General features: G+C 52.9%; 1 protein-coding gene across 1 annotated transcript in view; it reads right to left on the bottom strand.

The window, feature by feature from the left end:
* LOC126577466 (hornerin-like) overlaps positions 1-9,465 on the bottom strand; it is a 9,778-nt gene extending 313 nt beyond the window's left edge. The window contains exons 1-12 of the mRNA XM_050239160.1: positions 9,302-9,465; positions 7,214-8,163; positions 7,023-7,095; positions 6,900-6,940; positions 6,531-6,719; positions 4,592-6,373; positions 4,274-4,520; positions 3,929-4,129; positions 3,775-3,837; positions 3,344-3,654; positions 1,145-1,503; positions 1-902 (exon numbers count right to left, since the gene is read on the bottom strand). The exon at positions 1-902 is cut by the window's left edge and continues 313 nt beyond it. Coding sequence (XP_050095117.1) covers positions 1-902; positions 1,145-1,503; positions 3,344-3,654; positions 3,775-3,837; positions 3,929-4,129; positions 4,274-4,520; positions 4,592-6,373; positions 6,531-6,719; positions 6,900-6,940; positions 7,023-7,095; positions 7,214-7,859 — 4,814 coding nt within the window. The 5' untranslated portion in view covers positions 7,860-8,163; positions 9,302-9,465. The remainder of the gene's footprint in view (positions 903-1,144; positions 1,504-3,343; positions 3,655-3,774; positions 3,838-3,928; positions 4,130-4,273; positions 4,521-4,591; positions 6,374-6,530; positions 6,720-6,899; positions 6,941-7,022; positions 7,096-7,213; positions 8,164-9,301) is intronic.
* Positions 9,466-20,963: the final 11,498 nt, after the last annotated feature.

The raw sequence follows: 20,963 nt of genomic DNA, 5'->3' as shown, positions 1-20,963 counted from the left end.
GCTGCTATTGTTGCGCTTGAGTGAGGATGATCATGCTGCTGCTGCTGCTGCTGCTGCTGCTGCTGCTGCTGCTGCTGCTGCTGCTGTGGTTGCAGATGCGGATGTTGACCCTCTCCGAGGTGCTGTCCTAGATGTTGTGGTTGCTGATGGGGATGATGCTGCAGGGGATGGGTATGATGCTGATGATGAGGAGGGAGAGGGGGAGGAGGATGCAAATGCTGGTGGGATGCATGATGCTGTGGCGGGTGTGCGTGGCCGTGCAGCTGCTCCGTGCTGCTGCTGCTGCTGCTGCCAGCCGAGGTGGGCTGCGACGAACACAGGGACTGCAGCTTTGATAGGTAATTGTCAAACTGGCGGCCCCTCCCTTGGCTGTCCTCGGTGGTGCCACGCGACTCGTCCGGGCTTCCGGTCACGGTCACCGGTGGCGACGCTTCCCCCTTCAGCGGATGGTGCAGCGGATGGTGTGGCTCACCAACACCACTTGCGGATGGTGCCCTCGATTGCGAACCGTCGCAGCAGCCGTGCCTCGCTCCCGCACTCTCTCTTCCATCGTCATCATGATTGTTGATGTTGTTGTTGTTGTTGTGCATCTTGAGCGTGTGTGTGCCGCTTGTACTGCCAGGTGAATCGTGGGATAGGGGGGAATGTTGATGCAGTTGATGCTGGTGGAAGTGATGGTGATGCTGCTGCTGTTGCTGTTGCTGGTTGTGGTGATGTTGATGGTGCTGCTGTTGCTGTTGAAGGTTGTGGTTAGGTAGTATCGCAGGAGGTGATGATGACCGTCTCGTGCCGGCCGGAATCTTCACGTTCTCAAGCAAGGTGATGACGTTGTTGCGCAAATGTTCATAGTACGTGCCCGCTACGTGATTGCCACGGTCGCTAGCCGCAGTTGCTTCAGTTTCCTAGCGGGCAGCGTCGATCGTGGTGCAAGTCGTGCAAGGGAGCGAGAAGTGTTACCGTTAATTACTCGAATCTTACTTGTACCCGAACGCAACGTAGGTGGTCACTTGAGGGGAGGGGGGGGGGTTGTTTCGGTCGAGCAGGGTAGAAAGGAAGGAAAGGACGTGGAAGCAAATTCCACTGAACCAATTGGTAGCCGTGTTTAACGAATTAAGCGCGTCTCAACCAACCTGAGCTTACGTACCCGTTCGGCGTGCCCGAGCTGCGTCTCCATCGCGCTGATGTCGGTCTTGAGCCGCAGCATCTGCGACTCGACGCGGGCATTCTCGCGCTGCAGCTCAGAGATTTCCGCCTCGAGCGACAGCAAATCTTCGCCGCCGCTGCCGCCCCCACCCGCAGCATTGGTCGCGGTGCCCAGATCGCCACCAGGATTTTGTTGTTGTTGGTGGTGCTGATGGTGATGGTGCTGCTGCTGCTGCTGCTGCTGCTGGTGAAGGGTGTGACCAGGTGAGCCAGCATCAGTTCGGTTCGTCGCTTCTCCAGCGACTGATTGACGCTGGTCCGCATCAGACGGCGAGTGGTGTAGTAGCATATCGGCTATACCTGGAGAAAGGGAGTTGAAGGGCGAGGTACAAATAGAGGACCAGGAATGAAAGTGGCCTGTGTTATTAGGTCTACAATTTTGTTTGTCTTTTTCTCGATGTTTTGGCACAACAAAGAAATTTAAATCAAAAATAGTTTTTTGCCACTAGTTTTTGCAATTTTCAGGCATTTTTTGAAAATTTCCGTGTCCGATGAATTTTTTGAAGCAATTCAGTCAACTAAAACTCATTTTACGACACTTTCATAAAGCAACAAACGATACCTTTCAACAGCTCCTCCTAAAATGTTATTTTCTATCGATCTATCTTTACAGCGGCCCATACACGCTCAATTTTATTTATCGATGTTTGCATTAAAGTGGATGGACGTAATGCCGGAAGTCAATTAAGGCGGGATATACACGCTCAATTTTATTTATCAATGTTTGCACGAAAGGTATTTTCGGGCCAAAAAAAGGCCCGTTTTTGACGATTTTTTGTGACGTAACCATTCAATTTATTTTTTCAAGTAAATGGCATATTAAACTACAACTTTTGAAGAATATTTGCTATTATTTTGAGCAGCATTAATTGACAAATTAATCCGTGGCATCAAATTTTGGCAGACATGTCGTCGAAAAGGTACTTTTTTTATATAAAAATCGATATTCGATAGAAAGATTATAAGTTTATCTAGGCAACCCCGGAAAGTTCTTGTTAATTTTCCTAGTTTTCGATTTTTGGCAGATTTTTGAAGTTGAAAAAGTGATGCTTTTTGCGATTTTCCCCAAAAAACAACTTTATATAATAATAACAAAAAAGTATCCACAAATTTAATGAAATCTCGATGGGGCTAGCTGGCAGAAAGTGTACAGATTAACTGTTAAAAATTTCAAAACCATCGACTTAGTAGTTTTTACGGTACGATAGCACCGACTTTGAAAACCTTGGTTTTGGGAAACGCTCTTCAAAGTAGCGAGGTGCATGGAGCCTTGTACGAAACGCGGATTTTCAAAAATATATAACTTTGTCAGTTTTGCCTCGATTGATCAAAAAAACTTTTACACAATACTCTTGAAAGTATCAGCGTTCAGGAAAAAATGTAAAAAATGTGTGTCAAGAAAAAATTAAATATTCCCCCCTTAATCAACATTTCTGCATAAGTAAACATTGATGAATAAAATTAAGGGAGTGTGGGCCGATTTAAATTTGATCGACAAATGCAGCCCACAAACATAAATATATTTACGTCAATGCATGCAAGTTGCATGGGTGGATCAATAAAATTGAGCGTGTATGGACCGCTTAACCGTTGGCAAAAGGACGAAAAAGGATTTAACAAAAAATACACCTAAGGTGCTTTCACATCGAGCGCGTTTTACGAGCGTTTTTTAACGCAATCTGGAAAAACCCGTTTGTATCACATGAAAATATATGCAAGTGTTCACATATAACAGCCGCAGCTGTTCATTGAAATATTTCGTTGAAATCCATCGTTGGCCTTTTTTTCGCGAAGTTGTGGAATTCCACAGATTGTGGCGTTTTCTGAACCGGCCGTAGGAGCCTACGCAAACAAACCAGCGTTGCACTTCGAATAGGCAGCTTATTTTGGTTTGAATGCGTCCAACTCCCGGTAATCATTACTTTTGTGAGAAGATAAAACTATTTATCATCATTTAATAAGGCCCTGGTATTAGGATGGTGGTATTTTCGGGTTTTTTAGATCGACCTGCGTACAATCGCGGTGTGAACTGCGTAATTCAGCTTTTGTGTCAAAAATCGCCAATTCTGGCGTGTTAAACAACGCTCTCGATGTGAAAGCACCGCACACACTACACAACTTATTAAAAGCGAATGCTAACCGGTGTACGCCTTGCCGTACGGCGGTTCGTCCGAGTACTTGGCCTTCTTGACGCCCGTCTGGCAGGTAGGGTTGGTGGTAGAGGAAGAAGAGGAGGAAGAGGACGAGGACGAGGAAGAGGCGGACCAGTGGGATTCGACCACCGTGCTACCACCATGGTGGTCGCCTGCGTCATACGTCTTCGGGCCGCCCAGCTTAGCGTGGCCATGCACCGAATGGTGCCCGGAATGGTTTCCGGGCCCTTCCGTTCCTACGCCGCCCGTATCCATCACACGCATTCGATTGCGGTTCGCGATCGGACATCCGGAAGCACTGGGGAGAGCAGACAGAGAGAAAGAGAGAGAGAGTGAGGGGGGGGGGGGGGGGTTTGGGGTGAGCGGTGAGTGGCGAGGGTGCGCGAGTGACGCGCTGCAATGACTGCTTTCTACTTACCTGCGATGCGAGAGGAATTTGCCGGTCGAGTGCCCGGATCCATCACACCCGGGAATTGGACATCTGATTAAGCGTGGAGAAGAGTTAAGAGAGGGTAAAGTAGGGCAAGATAAGTCAGTATCGACGGTTGCTGCTGATGCTGCTGCTCCCTTACCTGAGCGGTTCCGATTCCTGGCCGTCGCGCGGTTTGCTCTTCGGCTTGGTAGCCCTCGGACAACCGGAGAGGCTGCGGTGGGAGGAGTAGTTGCCGGTGGCGTGCCCGGAACCGTCGCAGCCAGGGGTCGGACACTTCAGCTCCTGCGTGTTCGCGTGATGGTACTGTCTGTCGGGACGCGCCAGTGAGCCGCCGGTGAGGCTGGAACAGAAACGGTTCCCAAAACACCGAAATGTGTTGTTGTCGCCGGTCGGCCATCATGCGGAGTTAGTGACTGTGGGCGTCCTGTACAGTAAGGGGGTGGGGAGGGAAAAGGGGGGGGGGGAGGGGGATCGCATCACTTACCCATCCTTGAGCAGCTTGTCGTGCGACGGTATGTGGGACGGCGGTGGCATGGCGTAGCAGGCCGAACCGGCCGCGGCAGCTGCGGCGGCAGCAGCGGCGGCAGCGGCGGCGGCGGCCGAGTTGTAGCCAGCCGTCGAGTACGGCCCGAGCGAGGCACCGTACGGTGGGCAGGCCTGATAGTTAGAGGCATAGCCCGGGTAACCGTTCGCGTACTCCACCATACCGTAGCCCGGGTGTGGACTGTACCCTGCACAGGAGAGGGAGGAGAAGCAGGGTTAGGGCTAGGAAAGAAGCGGATTGCGAACGTGGATCACTTACCACTGTGATCTCGGTACCCCTCGAGGTAGTGCGAGGTGGCACTGTCGGGGGTGGACTCGCGGCTGTAACCGGTACCAGTCGGTTGGTTTGGCGGCCCCATGAACCCGAACCCAAGCCCGGGCCGGCCAACCGCCGCCGATGGGCCACTGAAGTCGACCGGTTCGGTCGGTGGCGAGCGGACGCTCGCGCCGATCGCTGCAGACGTCGGTGCGCCTGCCTCACCCGGCTGATGATAGCTCGAGGGGCTGGTGGCGGCCACCGTGGAGCTGTTCGGTAACCGGCTGACGCTCAAGTCCAGCGTGTGGCCCTGCGGGCTCGCCGTATGGGGGCTGTTGGCGGAGATCTGGTTCGGGCTCGTGCCCGGCCGTGGGCTCTTACCGGACGGTGTCTCTCCCGGCGGTTGCGAAGCATCTTCACTGGCCACTGTAGCCGCCACCGACGACGAAGACACTCCGTTCGGGGAGTGGTGGTCATCGAGGGTGGCCGATGATGGTGTATCGCCCCCACCCCGACCACCACCTTCCTCTCCGCCAACTCCGCTGTCGCCAGAAGAGCCCATCTTACAGAGTGAGGTGGCGCCAGGGGCGGCCCCACTGCCGCTCGACGTTACCTTGACGCTCAGGTTGATGACCGAGAAGCCGGTACCACCGGCTTGTGGGATTGATGACGGTGGTGGAACGGTGGTGGCCTGCGAGGTGCAGGCAGCCGTGGCGGCGGGATCGTAGTGGTAGGCGGGACGTGGCGGATACAGTGGCACCTCCGTGCCCTCCTCCGGCAGCTCCATTTTCAGGAGGGTGGACACCGGACCGGTCGTTGCTGCGGCGGCCGCTGCAGCTGCTGCTGCAGCCGCCGCTGCCGCTGCACCCGGTGCCCCAAGCATCCCGGCATGGCCACTGGTGGGCAGGGTACAGGGCACCCCCGCACCATACTCGTCCACCCCGAGCGGCTGCACGACGGGACTGTACGCATGGCCGTATATGGCCGCACTCTTCTGCATGCCGGCGTAACCGCCCGGATCGTAGCGCTCAAAGGCACCGGTGGCAGCGGCGGCTGCAGCAGCTGCTGTGGCCGCTGATGGGTCGGTGTAAGCGCCAGCACGGGTCGAGTACGAACCGAGGTCCGTGTACGAGTTACCAGCAACAGTGCTGGCCCCCTGACCCTGACCATCGTAGTGCGTCGTATACTGGTGATGGTGATGAAGGTGGTGGTGATGGTACTGCTGCTGTTGCTGTTGCTGTTGCTGATGCTGTTGCAGCCCCACCTGGCTCTGGTAGCGGGCCAGCTCTTGATCCCGCCCACCGTATGCACTCTCGAGCATCCTGGTGGTACGGGGCGCTGGTAGTGTCGGCGGCGGCTGGGGCCGCGGTGACTGCGTCTGTGTTTGCGTCCGCTGGCGGCCAGGCGATGCTGGCGAATAACCGAAAGACGAAGCTGGCGAGGAAGCGACTGAAGAGACGCTACTACTACGGCTACTACTGTTGTCCCCGGTTTCGTCGTGCTGCTCAGTCTTGATCACTGGGCCACCGCTGATGGTGTTGGTGGTGCTGCTGCTACTGCTGTCGGTTGCGTCCTTCTGACTCCTCAGATCCTCAGCGTTGGACGGCTGCCGCACTACTAGGGTGCTAGTGGTGGTGATCGATGCAGTACCGGCGATACTACTGCTGGAACTACTGCTGGTGCTGCTACTACTGCTAGTGTTGTGGTTAGCAGAGTCGACGCTTGCGTTTGCTGTGGCTGCTAGGGCGGCCGTTCGGTAGTCACTGAGCTGCTGATAGTTGATTACTGAGAAGCGGAGACGAGAGGGAGAGAGAGAGAGAGAGAGAGAGAGAGAGAGAGAGAGAGAGAGAGAGAGAGAGAGAAAAGAGATGCTGTTGAACAGTTGCCCCCACCTGGATGCCCGTAAGCACACCAACACACGCACACACACACACACACACACCTGCGCTGTGGAGTTTCTGGCGGAACAGCAAACCATTCTGGTACTTGAGCTCGCGGGCGGCTGCCTTGGTGGCGGCCGCCTTCGGGCAGCCGGAAAGACTGCGGTGCGAGTTACGCCCCGCACTAACGTGTCCTCGTCCGTTACAGCCCGGCGTTGGGCATTTCAAGATGGTCTCGTGTAACGCTAATACTGCCGACATAGAGAGAGAGAGGGAGAGCAAGGGAGAGAGAGAGAGAGAGAGAGAGAGAGAGAGATAGAGAGCAGAGAGAGAGAGAGCAGAGAGAGAGAGCAGAGACGAAACGTTAGCAAAGTTTACAGGACGGTGTTCATGGCGGCTGACTAAGTTCAGTTTAGTTGACAGCTACTCACACTCGGAGGATACCTTATCGCGTCTTGGACATCCAGACAGACTAGCACAACACAAGAATACACACAAACACACGCGCAGGTTAGAGACACGCGGCGCTATTACAGGTGAAACAATTGACTCACCTGCGGTGATGCGAGTATAGCCCAGTGACGTGACCAAGTCCTATGCAGCCGGGCGTGGGACACTTGCTTGATTCTAGGGAAGCCACCGAGTCGGCAGAGGACAGAGGGGTCCCAAATCAATAGGGCGGGCAAACAAGTCAAGAGATCAGAAGACTATCGACTATCGACGTTCTACGAGCTACGCTGCTTACCTTTAAGTCCGGTCGAATAGGAGCTATAGGCGGTACGGTGATTGTGATGATGGTGCTGGTGCTGGTGATAGTTGGCGAGCTGGTTGGTGCCCGTTGCCGTCGCAACCGTTGCTGCCACCGGCTGATGGTGGCCACCTGGTGGTGGCCGACTCTGGCTCTGGCTTGAAGTCGAGCTAACGATCGTCTCTTCGATTGGTGTGGGTTGTTGACTTGGCTGCTGCTGCTGCTGCTGCTGCTGATGATGTCCTCGGTTGTGGCTGCGTAGATGCCGTAGTTCGTTCAAAGTCGCCACGTTACCTTGGTTGCTGCTGTTGCTGTTGCTGCTGCTGCTGACAATACTGCTGCTGACGGACTGGACGGACGGTAGGCGAGACACTTGCACTGCTGGCGGCTTGCCGGAGGTCCGGTCTCTCATAACAGGGCCCGCGTTCGGGGCTGCTGGTCGTGTGGACTGCCGGCTGCAGTCGGACGACTGTGTCGGCTTCGGTCTGAGCTTATTGTTGCTGCTGCTGCTGCTAGCGGCTTGGTCGATGCTGGTTCGGTTGCGATGCCTGACCAGCGATGACTCCATAGAGCGGTGGGCCGGGGGTGGCGATCGGATGGTGGCGGTGTGGTCACGGATGGGCACCGAGGACCGTTGGCGCATAGCTCGCGCTGGTGGGTCGTACCCACCACTGGTCGCTCCTCGCGCACACCCTACATCCTACCACCTCTCTCTCTCTCTCTCTTCCTCTCTTCCTCTCTCTCACTCTCTTTTCCACTCTATCTCTTTGTTTCTCTCTCTTTCTTTCCCTCTTTCTTTCTTTCTCTCTCGCGCTATCACACTCCTCCCCCTCTTACACTCCCCCCCCTCTCTCTCTCACTCTCTCTCTCTCTCTCTCTCTCTCTCTCCCTATCTTTCTCTCTATTTCCCTCTGCCTCTTGACAGCCGGACTAGTTGTCCGGTTCTCCTGCAAAAACAGCAAATGGTAGGAAATACATTCAACCGACGGCAACGTATTGAGTAGCGAGGGCAGTCTACAACACTAGGAGACACTAGTCTAGGAGGAGTCAGGCTCATAGTGGAACTAGTAATTGCAACACCTGAACGGCAGCCATCCCTTTTACCCTTACCCCCCAAAACTCCGAGGAACCAGCCCTTTCCGGCGGCTTGCCGTTACAGGGACATGAACCATTGGAGGAAGATTGAAAATTCAGGGAAAAAACACTTCACATGCCCTGCCATGCGTATGTGTGTATTGTGTGTGGGTGGATGAGTGTATCCTTTAAAGATTTAAATTGTGCAGGTACAATTGGGCGGGGGTGCCGTGAGAGGTGATCATTTCAGTTCTTGTTCACTCTCCACCCTTCAACGAAAGGGGGTGGATCGCTAAGAAGGAGATGGTAGGAGGAGGAGAGGTACTATTAGAGGTAGCATGCCCACTGCCCATCGCTGATGAACTCGCTGATGGTGAACGGGGGGGGGGGGGGGGGGGGGGGGGTGGCCTACGTGAGGATTGCTGCACCCCTCTGCGATGATCAAAGGGCTAACCCCTTAGGGAGGGCTGGGGGCGCCGTCCGGTGATAGTGTAACAAAAGATGAGGACGAATAGAAAAGGGGAGAAGTGAGGGAGGAGGTGGAAGTGTTAATAGAACTCTCGCCGCCCCTCCATCACCATGCTACACTATTGTTTCTGTCAACGCGGTGGTGGTGAAAGTGTTGCGCAGGAGAGAGGGTAGGACGGAGGAAAAAGGACACCCTCGCCCCTTCCCCCTCGTAACACTGTGCCCTCCCTGCAGCTCACAGCACACACACACACACACACGTACGCAGATGCCAATGGATGCACCGGTTTTCACTGTTGGCTGGGCGATAACCAGACACACACACACGTACGCACATACACGTACGCACACAACGTACGGCGTTTTGTTTGATGTTGACGTCAGCTTGAACGGGTTGATAGTTGATTTGGGACCCCCCAACTTTGGGAGTGGGGAGTGGGGGGGGGGGGGGGGGGGGGTGGATGTAGGATATGTGACAGAATGGGGGGGGGGGGGGGGGGGGGGGGGTTGGCTGCCCCTGGCGTTTCACACGGCACTACTCACCTGCAGGCAGGATCCGTGCTCTGCCCAGGATCACCTCGCGTGTACCTGTATGTGTTCACGTATGTGTGCCGTTAGTCGAAACGCCACGAAACACAGCCCCCCCGGGGTGGGCCACCCAGAAAAAGCAAGCACATTCACGTTCACGTTCACGTCCACTCGTCGTGCACTCGTGGTTCGCAGCCAACTGGCAGGCCAGCTGGCGGCGGTCGAGCACTCGAGCGTCAGGGGTTCGTCCTTTTTCGCCGGCGGACTCGTCGGCTTTACTCGTTTCGAGCGTTACAGCAGCGCTCCCGAACTTCCCCAGGCAGCTCAACAAAACAAGGCGGAGGCAACACAAGGCGTCGCGGCTGTGCCTGGAGTGCACGGCCGAAAAGGGGAGGATTCGCAAAGCAGGCAGCCAGAATTTGCCGGCCGGTGGGGTGGGCGGATTGCTGACTTAGCAACCCACCCAAGGAGCAGCAGCAGCAGCGGCTGGCAGCTGGTAGGCAGAGTGTCCGAGTTCAAGTGCATTTCAGAGAGAGAGAGAGAGAAAGAGAGAGAGAGAGAAAGAAAAAGAGAGAAAGAAAAAGAGAGAAAGAAAAAGAGAGAAAGAGTGGCTTGGGGGGTCAGCTGAACAACGTTAAGCTGCTGCTGCTGCTGCTGCTGCTGCAGCTCACGCGACAAAAATGCAGACCGGTCCGCGTGGAGTCTGCCATCCCGGAACAGGAAGGATAAGGCGTTGCTGACCAGCGAGCGAGACAACCAGTGTGGTGTGCCCACGGCCACCAGCGAGATACGGGCTCGCTGGGCGTGCTGCGCAGGCGCTCGCCACCCCCCCAAAACCACCCCGTTTTCGGCGGGGGGGGGGGGGGGGTAGTGCGATTCGGATCCGCCTCTGTCGAGTCGAGTCCCGCCTTTCGCACGACGACGATGACGACTGGGGACCGATTGGCCACCCGAAGATGGTGCCACCCGTCCTGCTGCCCTGCTTTGCACACCTACACCAAACAGGCACACACACAGTCTGCCCGTGGCATTCCGACGGACATGACGAGACGGCGGGCGAGATGGTCCTGGCGTGCCGATGCTCGAGCTGCATATCGGTTTGTGCCGATGACGATAGAGCTGGTGGTGTGCCCCGTTCCGTGCGAAAATGCATGTATTTGTGTATGTTGTTGGTGTGTGCGTGTGTGTGTGCTTGTGTGTGCGATGGATCAGGGTGATCGTGGTAGGCACGAAAGCAAATGCGAATGCTTTTAAGAATGAATTAATGATGCTAAGGAAATGATCGGAAAAGTAAAGATCAAGGGAGAACGATGTCCTGACACTTTTTGTGGAACTACAGGACTGTATTTGCTGCGTGTTGGGTTCACGTGATACGCGACTTAACACTTTTATCGTGTTCTATCCTTTGTTTCTCCCGAGCCCGAGCGAGAGTTGAAGGAACGAGGATCCTCTACACCAATCGGAAGACCAGACTCTCCTTAATCAATCATCGCACATGAGCGCATATAGTGAAACATAGATGATGTATAGAGGGGATCCCTTAAGCACATACACACCCCATGTTGGCATGTTGCAATCGTTGTTTCAGCGCCCTCACGCTTCGCAAATGGATAATTTTTTAAAACTCAACCCCCGCTCTACCCCCATTGCACTTCTTCTCTCTGCTTGCACCCCCTTTCTTTCTCTCTCTCTCTCTCTCTCTCTCTCTCTCTCTCTCTCTCAGTAGTTAATTTAGCCACACGGCGCCACGCAATCCGGCACCAAACCGGAGCAACAACCCCTTCCCACGCAACTACCACAACCCGGCCCCTCGCCACCTAAAGCGAAAAATTGCGCCAAGTAATTTCCGCCCACCCCGCCCCCGGTTGCCCCCGATGGTCTTCGCGAAATGGCGGGCAAATAAATCAAACACACAGCAGAGCCAACTGATTTCGATTTCGAACCGAGCCAAGCTGAAGCGAAGCGAACCGGTGGGGACTTTTTCTTAATTTTCAACCCCCTCCATCCCCACCCTGCACGACCATTACTCCTTCCTCGAGCTGAGAGTGAGTGGGCTCTTTTACTATAATTAAAACCCTGTCAGCGGAACCAACACACAGAGAGTGTAGCGACGTTGTTGGCGATGGTTTTTCGTGGCGCGGCGTAAACCAAAAAAAAACCGCCTGGCGAGTGTACTATGGCCAGGCGGAAAATCATGTACAAGCTCGAGTGAGGTGTTCGAGGAGAATAAAATCGAACCGTTTGTTACAAAAAAAAAAACAAAAAAAAAACACGCACCACGGTAGCAAAAAACACAACAAAAAAACCCCAGATCCACAAACGCGCAAATGAACATCCTGGTTGGGTTTTGGTAGCCTGGTCGGTAGTACGGGCTGTGCATGCCTGAGTTGCCCGAGCACTAATTTCCACGGGTTTTCCTTTGCCGTTGCCGACGTTGATCGACAACAACGTTGCTGCTGCTGCTGCTGCTGGTCCGTTCGCGAATTGCGAATTTCCCACTTCGCCAGCAGGCATTCCATGGTTGCCGTGACCGTGATCAACCTACCGGACCAAAGGGGGGAATTGTAACAGTGAGTGAAACAATAGTTGTCACCTGTCACCGCCTCTCTTTATCCCCTGTTTCTGTTTGCCTCTTTTTTAAAAAATGGGCATGATGTAGCTCAAATCTTGGATCTGCTTTGGCCTCCCACGTCCCAGCCCCAGTTGTTACCTTCTGCTGTTGTTGTTGCCATGTGAGCGCGCTATCATCTCAGCGCTTCTGGAAACCGGACTGGAACCGGAACCATTTTGCATTATCATCCCGATGACTTTCAGGCCTTCAGAAACGGTGCCTTGGAAGAACTGTTGTTAATGTGTTTTCCCTTCTTCTGTTTTCCTGTTTGGGAGGAATGCTTAAAGGGATGTGGGGAGGGGGGGGGGGGTTCGATTGCCAGTGACAACGCCGTCGCCGTCGCCGCCGCTGCGTGACGTGACAGGATGGGTGTGAATCAGAGTCCCCGCCAGACACACAGCAACCACATTTTCCCGATCAACACCCATCACACCTCACCCTCCGGGTTGCCTATTAAGTCGGCAAAACAGCAGCGCCCGGCATCCGGTTTTTGTGGAAGAACTCCGTCTTCTCCGTCGCACCAGACTCGCGAGGGAGGCGTGACTCCTCCTCCTCCTCCTCTTTCACTTGGTAATATTGGAGACAGTAAGGGATGGTTTTGGGGGGGGGGGGGGGGGGGGTCGTTTTTAAGAAAACCCCTTCAATCGCTAAGCAATCCCCAGGAATTAAAGATCCATCGGGCATTATCGGACGATAGCCAGGACTCACTCTCTCTTTCTCTCTCGCTATATCTCGCTCTGGTTGCTACCATCTGCAGGACCTTCAATTACACAATCTCCGTTGGAAAGAGATATCGAGAGAGAGAGAGAGAGAGAGAGAAAGCGACAGAGAAAGAGAAAGAGAAAGGTGTAAAGATGCCAGGCCTGGCTGTGGCAGGGAGCAGCTAAACTTCGGTAAAAACGGCCAGCCATGCCACTTCCGGTGCAGCAGCAGCAGGCTGGCCGACCATCTGCACTCCTTCCGCTCCTCTGATGGCGAAAAATGGAGAAAAGGCGAAAAGCGCCAAAAATATTGATAAACACTGTAGCTGGTTTCTGTAGCCGGACTGGGTCCTAGTGGCGTGCACCCAGGCGTGATTCGATCACTCTCGCTTCCGCAGCTCCTCTTACCCCTTCTTCTGGGTCGGTTCAGAAAAACTCCCCGTTGGTGGAAGCTGAAGGAAGGGCCGAACGGTTTTGTAATTAATTATAATTTTTGCTTTCCGCGCTATCGCGACCGACTGCAGCAGACGTTTTCACGGCGCAACTCTTTCTTGAACTTCGTCGCTATCGTCGCCCCCTGGGTGGGGGCTCCCATTCCCCCCCTTCATTTTACTAGTGAGCAGTTATGGGTTTTTTTTTTACTTCTTTTCGCTATCCACTCAATTCCGCCTCACATTGCTCAGCTTCCGCGAATCCACAAATTCGGTTGCGGCCCCGTTGCACTTTTGCCTGCTTGGTTTCCCTGCGGATGCACAGTGGCCTCGGCCTCGGCGCATTTTTTGTGTTCGAAAAAAAACAAGCCGCCGTTCCTTCCAGGCGCTGAAATGAGTTGCTGATCCCGGCTAAATAACCCACCGGGACAACCTGCGGTTCACCCAAGGCTTCCTTAAGCGGCCCATACACGCTCAATTTTATTTATCAATGTTTTTGATACAAAAATGGCGTTGACTTGACGTCTTATTTTTTATTACTCGTCTGTGGGCAACATTGACATAGTCAACAACCCTGCCTACCCTGCTATCGGCTGGGCTAGGATCCGATCATGGTTCGCTACATGGAGTGAAATTACTTTAATTATTCAACGCCCAGTACGTGCGGCGCTGGGCGTCGTCGCGAGGGATTTTGATGAACAGGCGTTCACCGTTTGACGATTGATTTTTCTGTTTTCTTTTTGCCAGGCCAGGCCGGAAGGAGTGAAATGTAGTAAGGCAAAACGGGATAATTAATTATGAAGCCTACGCGCCCCTCCGCACTACCACCAACTGCAGCTTCGATCGATCAGTTGAGTGGCGTGGCGAGGCGCAAAGGCGCAAAGAAGAAACCGTTGAATGTGCTACGATTGTTTGTTCGATCCTGCTTCCCCTGTTGGGAGCATTTGCCTTTTTTTATTTCTTCTTCTTTTTGGCACGCTGGACGGCCAGAACATTAATCTATATCACCATCCAAAAACCATCGCTGCTGCTGCTGCTAGTGATACGGCGTGACGAACTCGGATTCGCCGCCAGGGCTTTAACTTCAGGGCAAGGAGGAGAAGGAGGAGAAGGAGGAGGAGGAAAAGAAGGAAGAAGAAGGTGAACATTCTTCTTCTTCGCTTGCTACGCCTCCTTTAGTCTTCGATCTGCCACTTCCGGCGCCAATAATCGAGGGAATACTAATTACTATTACGGCTGATCGCTATTACGGCTGTGACGCTTGCAGGTGCGTGGTGCTATGATTGATGGCGTGGTCGGACTGGGAGAATTGTAGGGCCAGCCAACTCCACCATGCCAGCACCATACTTCTAGGTTTTCCTGCTTCCAATTAGAATGGTCAGCCCTCGCGTGTGCGTGCGTGTGTTGTGGGCACAAGCTTCGTGTCCGTACGCGACACTGTTGTAATTTCCCGTCGAAAAAGCAAAACAACAAGTTCATCATCAAATATCTACATCTCTATCGATTTGCCTTTATTTTATTGGTTAAATATATCAGCAGCTTTTTAGCCAGCTAAAACGAAGGAATGGGAGATAGACGAGAACATAGAACTCCGGTTTCTGGTACATTTCAACGGTTATTTTTACGAGCAACATTTCAATTATTAGGTACTTGTATTAATTCCTGCGGTTTGTCACGTCAGTTTTCCCATTTTGACAGTTTTCTAGGTCAGAGCTAGCTTCAAATGGAACAATTATTGTTAATAACGTTCTCCATTAATAGTTTCACCAGTTCTTAATGCACGATTACCATGAAAATTAAACCTTCTCTTTTTTTAAGCATTCGAACCATCGGTGTCTGTAACGTTAAAATACCCGGTTCTAAACCTTTGAAGTAAGCTTTTGCATTTTTTTTGTCAAAGCATATTCACCATAAGCTTAAATCAACAAACGATAATTTTAGCAGCTGTTTTCTTCAAATAAAAAAAGGTTTTTTATACTTCCCCGCAAAATGGACTCTTCAGACCCAAAATTCGACATTTTCTACTCGAGAAAAAATATGTTACAGTTCATATTATGAGCAGTTACTTATTGCTTTTTAAATGAATTTAGTTATACTTTAAAATGACATAATATATGAGGCTGTGAATATGCCCCAAACAAAGTGTCGCCACCTTTACTTGGAATCGAAATAACTAAGTTGTAGACCTAATATATTAGGTGTATGCATTGAAAGATGCCGATTTTTGTACTAAGTTTAATCGGTTATTTCTCAATAAATCTCAACAATCTCCTTATTAAACATTTTTCTCATTGCTAGCCACTACTTTTTACCAGATTTTGGGCAATTGTCGAATTTCATGTCGAAAGTAAATGTCGAAAGAAATCCCCACAAAATGAACTTTTCAGGTTAACCCATAATAACCCATTCAAATTGTCAGAAACGAAAAAGTAGAAGGAAATGTAGAAGGGGCCTGGGTATAGGAAGGAAAGGGAGCTATTACGTATCAAATACATCCCTTTAATGCCCCCTACCCCCCCCCCCCCCCCTTTCAGATAATTAAAATGTTCAATACCTGAAATAATGGATTTCGTTTCTCTAAACGAATCTCTATGCATCTCTATGCACATATTTATTTATTTTTTACCGAATTTATTATCACCCTGTACCCGCGAACCCACTCCTTTGCCAAGAACTGGTTTAGAACTCAACACACAACACATATACTACTATGTCCATCAAATAAGGTGATTTTCGATTTATTTCGAATGTTCCTGTTTTATTCCTCCAAATCAATTTCGTCGCCTTCGAAGTAATTCCCCCCCCCCCCCCCCCCCGCCGATGTGATGCACTTTTGCTAACGGATTTTCCAGTTTTGGAAACACTTGAAAAATCGACTTTAGGGATGGCTTTCAGTTCCTTCCTTGCAGCTGCTTGAATCGACTCTATCGTGTCAAAACGGTCGGTCGGAGCGGTATTTTGAGGTTTTTCAATAGCCAGAAGTCCATCAGCCAAATTTTTGATTTGTTGAGCGTCGATCGATTGACGTTGATAGTCGCGTAGGACATGCTTCGTCTGCAGCATGTTCTTGACCATCCTGGATGTCTTTTTACTACTCATAAACATGCTTATTGAACTTAGCGAAGTCACCAAAGACTTTGTGCATCGTTCTTTACATATCCGCAAACCAAAATGAATGCAAATTCTTTGCACAACTAATTTCTAAATAGCGAAAAACGAAGAATTCGCTTTTAATAGCTCACAACGAAATTCTTATCTCAAATACTAATCATTATTTTGACGTAAAACTTGGCATGAATGCCAATCACAGTACTGGCGAAACCAACGAAAAATACGAGAATGAAAAAAATCGTTCACACGACCATATAGCGTACCCATTCATCTTACCTTCGTGGCGCAGTACAGGTACACAGACACCTTACATGCCGGTTGCAGCAAGGACATCGCCGCACTTTCTTTCACGAACACGAGCGCACGGGGCGCCACTATGGTGATTATGCTCCAGTGAGTTTGCTACGTGCACGTCGATGCCCGAGACTCCCACCGTTACCTGTCTGGCAGGTATCACATTGGGTGTTGCTCGGCACAAGCACTAAACGCGTGCCAGCTAGCGCCATCCGCGGGTTTCCGGAGATTCCGGATACACAACGCGCGTCGTTGTGTCGAGCAATGCGGGAGCTACAGCTCCAAGCAAACGAGGCCATAACGCTTTAGCCACCAATGTGTCTTGTCTTGTCTTGTGTTCCATTTCCTACATCACCCTATCACCCTTCCTGGGGGCCTGCCAGTTGGCGCGAGCATTAACGCATACCGCGCTCGTACTCATAAACAGAACCCGTTGTGTATGTGTTGTAGTGGCAGTGGTAGGTAGCTGGCGAAAGCATCTTGTCTTTAATGCCAAGAAACCTAATTATAAACCCGGCGACCACCATCGTCATCGTCGTCGTCCCTTTTTTGGAAGTTAAACCAAGCTAGCTCCCAGACGCTAGCTCCCACAGGATCCCAGGAGGAGGATGCGGTGGAAGTGGTGGTAGCGCAGCGTACCGCAAATGCAAAACGGTCTTTCGCGGCTGGAACGACGGAAAACACGGGAGCTACCATTGCACGTGCCCGCATGTATGTGTGTGGGTGGGGCCACCCCTATCCACCCCCGGAGAATCTGCAATCACGGTCCCCGTTTTGACCAGAATTTAGCCAGGGGTTAGTCTAGCGAAAGCGCTTCCAACCCCCGTTCTTACTCTCATTTTTCGTGCCCCGCGTTTGCCTACTCCGGGTGGGGGTGAAGGGGGGGTTGGGGGTGAATGGTTGCCCTTCGACTCAGCCAGCCAGCCAGCCAGCTAGCCACTATTCTCCAAGACTTCCTCCAGCGGGAATCACACATAACGTAACCCTTTTAGCTTCCCAACCCCCCCCCCCCCCCCCTGCTCCTTGACACTACATTTCATCCCCCTTTCCGTAAGGGGTAGCTAGCGGAACAAACCACCGGGATCGAAACTGGCGCTCGCCCGTCGTCGTCGTCGTCCTCGTTGTCCTAGTCGCTGGAGCGATTAAATGGAAAGTTTTGCTGGCTGAAAGCGCACGCTTGCAACCACACGCACACCAGGAGGTGGCACGTAGCGTAGGCTCCTCCTCGCATAGCGGGTGCCTAATCATGTGTAGCGTGCGTTCGTTCGGCCGCGTTTGGTGGGGGTGCGGGGTGTCCAACCCGAATTGCCCTCAATTGCCTCCGCCTAAAACCGATCGTTCACGGGCCTGGAGGAAGAGGAAAGGCGCGGGCGCGGGGGGGGGGGGGGGGGATGAAGGGAAGCTAAATGAGCAGAGCAGTATCGAGCTGATGAGACTGAGCGCCCCACCACAGCGGCACAGGGCCACTCCGGAAATCCGGCCCTTTGCCATCCCTTGCAACAGGCGCACACCCGGGGGCACCCTGCCCCAAGGGGGTGGGAGCAGAAAGGGGCGCTGGAGACTAAAGAAGATGGTTTCAAAAGTTGCGAAGATATCGCCGCCGCTGCCGCTGCCGCGACGCCGTCGGAAATGCTGGAAAGATTAAGACCTACCACCCCCCCCCCCCCGTACCCCCGGTTAGGTTCACCACCCCCTTGCGTTCGCCGTCATCCCCCTTCCGCCACGCGCTCGAACGCGTGACTAAGCATCACGCTGTGCTTTTGCATGTTCCACCTGATATAGCCAGGGTGTTCCGCCACGCCCGTCCCCCTCCCGTCCCTCGTGCTTGTGTGTGTGTGTGACATACGGGAGTATGGCACCCCGCCGGTCTCAGTTCGTCCTTGGGCATGTTTCAGCCATCCTCTAATAGTTTACAACCCATTCATGCGTTTGTCGGTGGAGGGAATGAAGGGGCGACCCGTGGTCTCACCGTGCTGTGTGGTCCCTCCCTTTGGCGCCCTTCCACTGGATAGGCAGGCCCTGGATAGTTCGTTGCCCGACAGGCAAAACAGCGCGAAAGCGCGTAACGGGGACACGATGACGCGCGTCACGGACCAACCAAAAGTCACAGGCATTCATCCGCCGGACGGGCGAGGGGGGAGGGGAGGGGGGGGGGCGATAGGAGGCGGCGGTTGGGAGATACCGACGCCAACGCCGCGCAATGAGCTGGAAAATTTCACCTAATTAAAGGGGCTGCCGCCGGAGGGGGTTGCGTGGCGAGCCTTCGTGGCGTTCAGGCGTAGCAAGCAACCAGCATACCAACTGCGTACCTCGCAAGGGATAGGCGAGTAGGGTGGGGGAATGGAGAATGGGGATCACATCGGATAGTATTGGATGGATGGATGGATGGATGAGCTGGGATCATTTGGGAAAGCACCAATGAGATAGTGAAGAGAGAGAAAGAAAAAGTGAGAGAGAGAGTGAGAGGTGGGAGGGGAAGAGAGGGAGAAAGAGTGGCGATGGTGTGATTCTTCGCCTCCTTTCCTGCAGCCATTTCATCATCTTCATCGTCTTCGTACTAATGATCCTGGTGGGGGATGCGGGGTACGCTGGTGTCGAACTGACTGACTGACTGGCTGACTGACTGACTGTACGGTAGAAGCAGATCATCCCCCGCGATTTCGATTCCCTCCCCCTTTTTTTCCACCTCTACTACTACTACTGTTACCCCGTTCCGAAAGATGCACTTGCCCCATCTTCAGGGCCCCCCCCCCCCCCCCCTTTCCTCTTAGACCCTCGAGCCCCTACCCCCTCCATCCCCAAAACGATCATGCAGCCATGCTTGAAAATAGATAATTAAATTATCCTTAATTCAAATTATTTCAAGATCTTTTGTACAGTCTGCCTTCGGAGAGGGGGGGAACGAGGGGTGGGGAGGGGGGGGGAGGAGGACTAGATGATTTTTTGGTGAGCAGCGGGGGAGAGAAGGGAAGGCGAATAGGGAGACGAATGGGACACCTCGGTACCTCAGCAGCACGCCTCCCCTCGAGCGGGGCGCTAAAGCAAAGACAAGCAAATGAGCAGCTCTCTCTCTCTCTCTCTCTCTCTCTCTCTCTTTCTCTCTCTCTCTCTCTCAACACAACACGCTGCTGCTGTGACTGTGCTGCTTGATCTGCTGTAAATTGCCCAAAGCTGACAGCCCGTGGAATTGGGGTTGGGGTTGTTGGGGATACAATAGTTTTGAATCTCGAAACTATTTCCCATGCTGAGGATGGTTGGCTTGAAGGATTTTCCCATTTATCGCTTCACTGGTACCGAGGAACCGACTGACTCGCCCCGGGAAGGCGCCACGCGCGTGTATGTGTATGTGTGTTTAGGGGGTGGATTTTTAACAGCCGGGGAAAGTCGTATAAAGAGAGAGAGAGAGAGAGCGAGAGGAGGGAAGGGGAGGGGCGGTTGGGTTGTTTAATGGTAGACACTTGAAAACTCCTTTCTTAGCTGCATCTGAGACGGCCGGGGTGTGGGCGGGGAAGGGGGGGGGGGGGTGGATTAATATGAAAGCAGTGGTTCACCCCGCAGGATAATAGTGTTTGCATCGCCCCACGGGTCTGTATGCGAGCGTTTTGTCGCATTCGCAAACGCCACATCGCAAAACCATCGCCAAGCACCGGAAGCTACTTTTCGTCCCGTACACTTTAACAAAGCGTGGCCGTGGCCACGGTCACAATTTCAAAACCGCTCGAAAACTGCAATAATATTGAACCACCGAACACACATCTTATAACGCTTGATCCATTTTACGACAGGCGCTCTCGTCCCCGCGTGACGATGACGACGACGACACCAAGTTCCTGGCTTCTGGCCGAAGGAAGTCGCAAATCGTGAAACTCTCTTCTCTGTGCTGTTACACCGATGACGCGACGCGTCATGAAATAGTTTTGTTGTGGAGCAAGTTCTGGAGCACTCCATCCCTCGCTGCAGGAAATTGCACAAACAAACACGCGCGTTCAAGGGCACACTCGTTGAAGGGAGGTTGTTTTCCCTTGTAGCCCTGGATCCTCGAATGATGAAGCTTGATGAAACTTGACATGATGGACTTCTGGCTATTGTTTTGTTGACGACGAACGCCATAAGAAACCCGGTAGGACCGAGACCGAAGCGGGAATAGGAATAAGGAACATCGCAGTCGCTGGAGCTCATCTCTTATGCTCATCGGTCGGTCGATCAGTGCCGGAATGCAGCATTGCTCTGGACAAATTATGAGGAAAAACCCCCTAACATTTCCCCAACACCCACCTCCATCCCCTGCAACCGATGAGGACGTTATGAGAGCGCATGGGCTCTCAAGGAGGCCACTTCGGATCCGGCCAATCGGTGGCCCAAAAAACCCTCCCGGGACCGGGACCGGGACCGGGACCAGGACTGGGACCGATGCCGCCTGATACCTTTGCCGCCCGTACTAACGCCACCTCGTTCACCTTCCATGTGCCCCGGGAGCTTGGGAGCTCTAGAGAGAGAGAGAGAGAGAGAGAGAGAGAGAGAGAGAGAGA

Source organism: Anopheles aquasalis, chromosome X, assembly GCF_943734665.1.
Source record: "Anopheles aquasalis chromosome X, idAnoAquaMG_Q_19, whole genome shotgun sequence".
In the NCBI taxonomy this organism is placed as follows: domain Eukaryota; kingdom Metazoa; phylum Arthropoda; class Insecta; order Diptera; family Culicidae; genus Anopheles; species Anopheles aquasalis.
The sequence above is the reverse complement of the archived record's forward strand: the minus strand, read 5'-3'. Positions and strand labels throughout refer to the sequence as shown.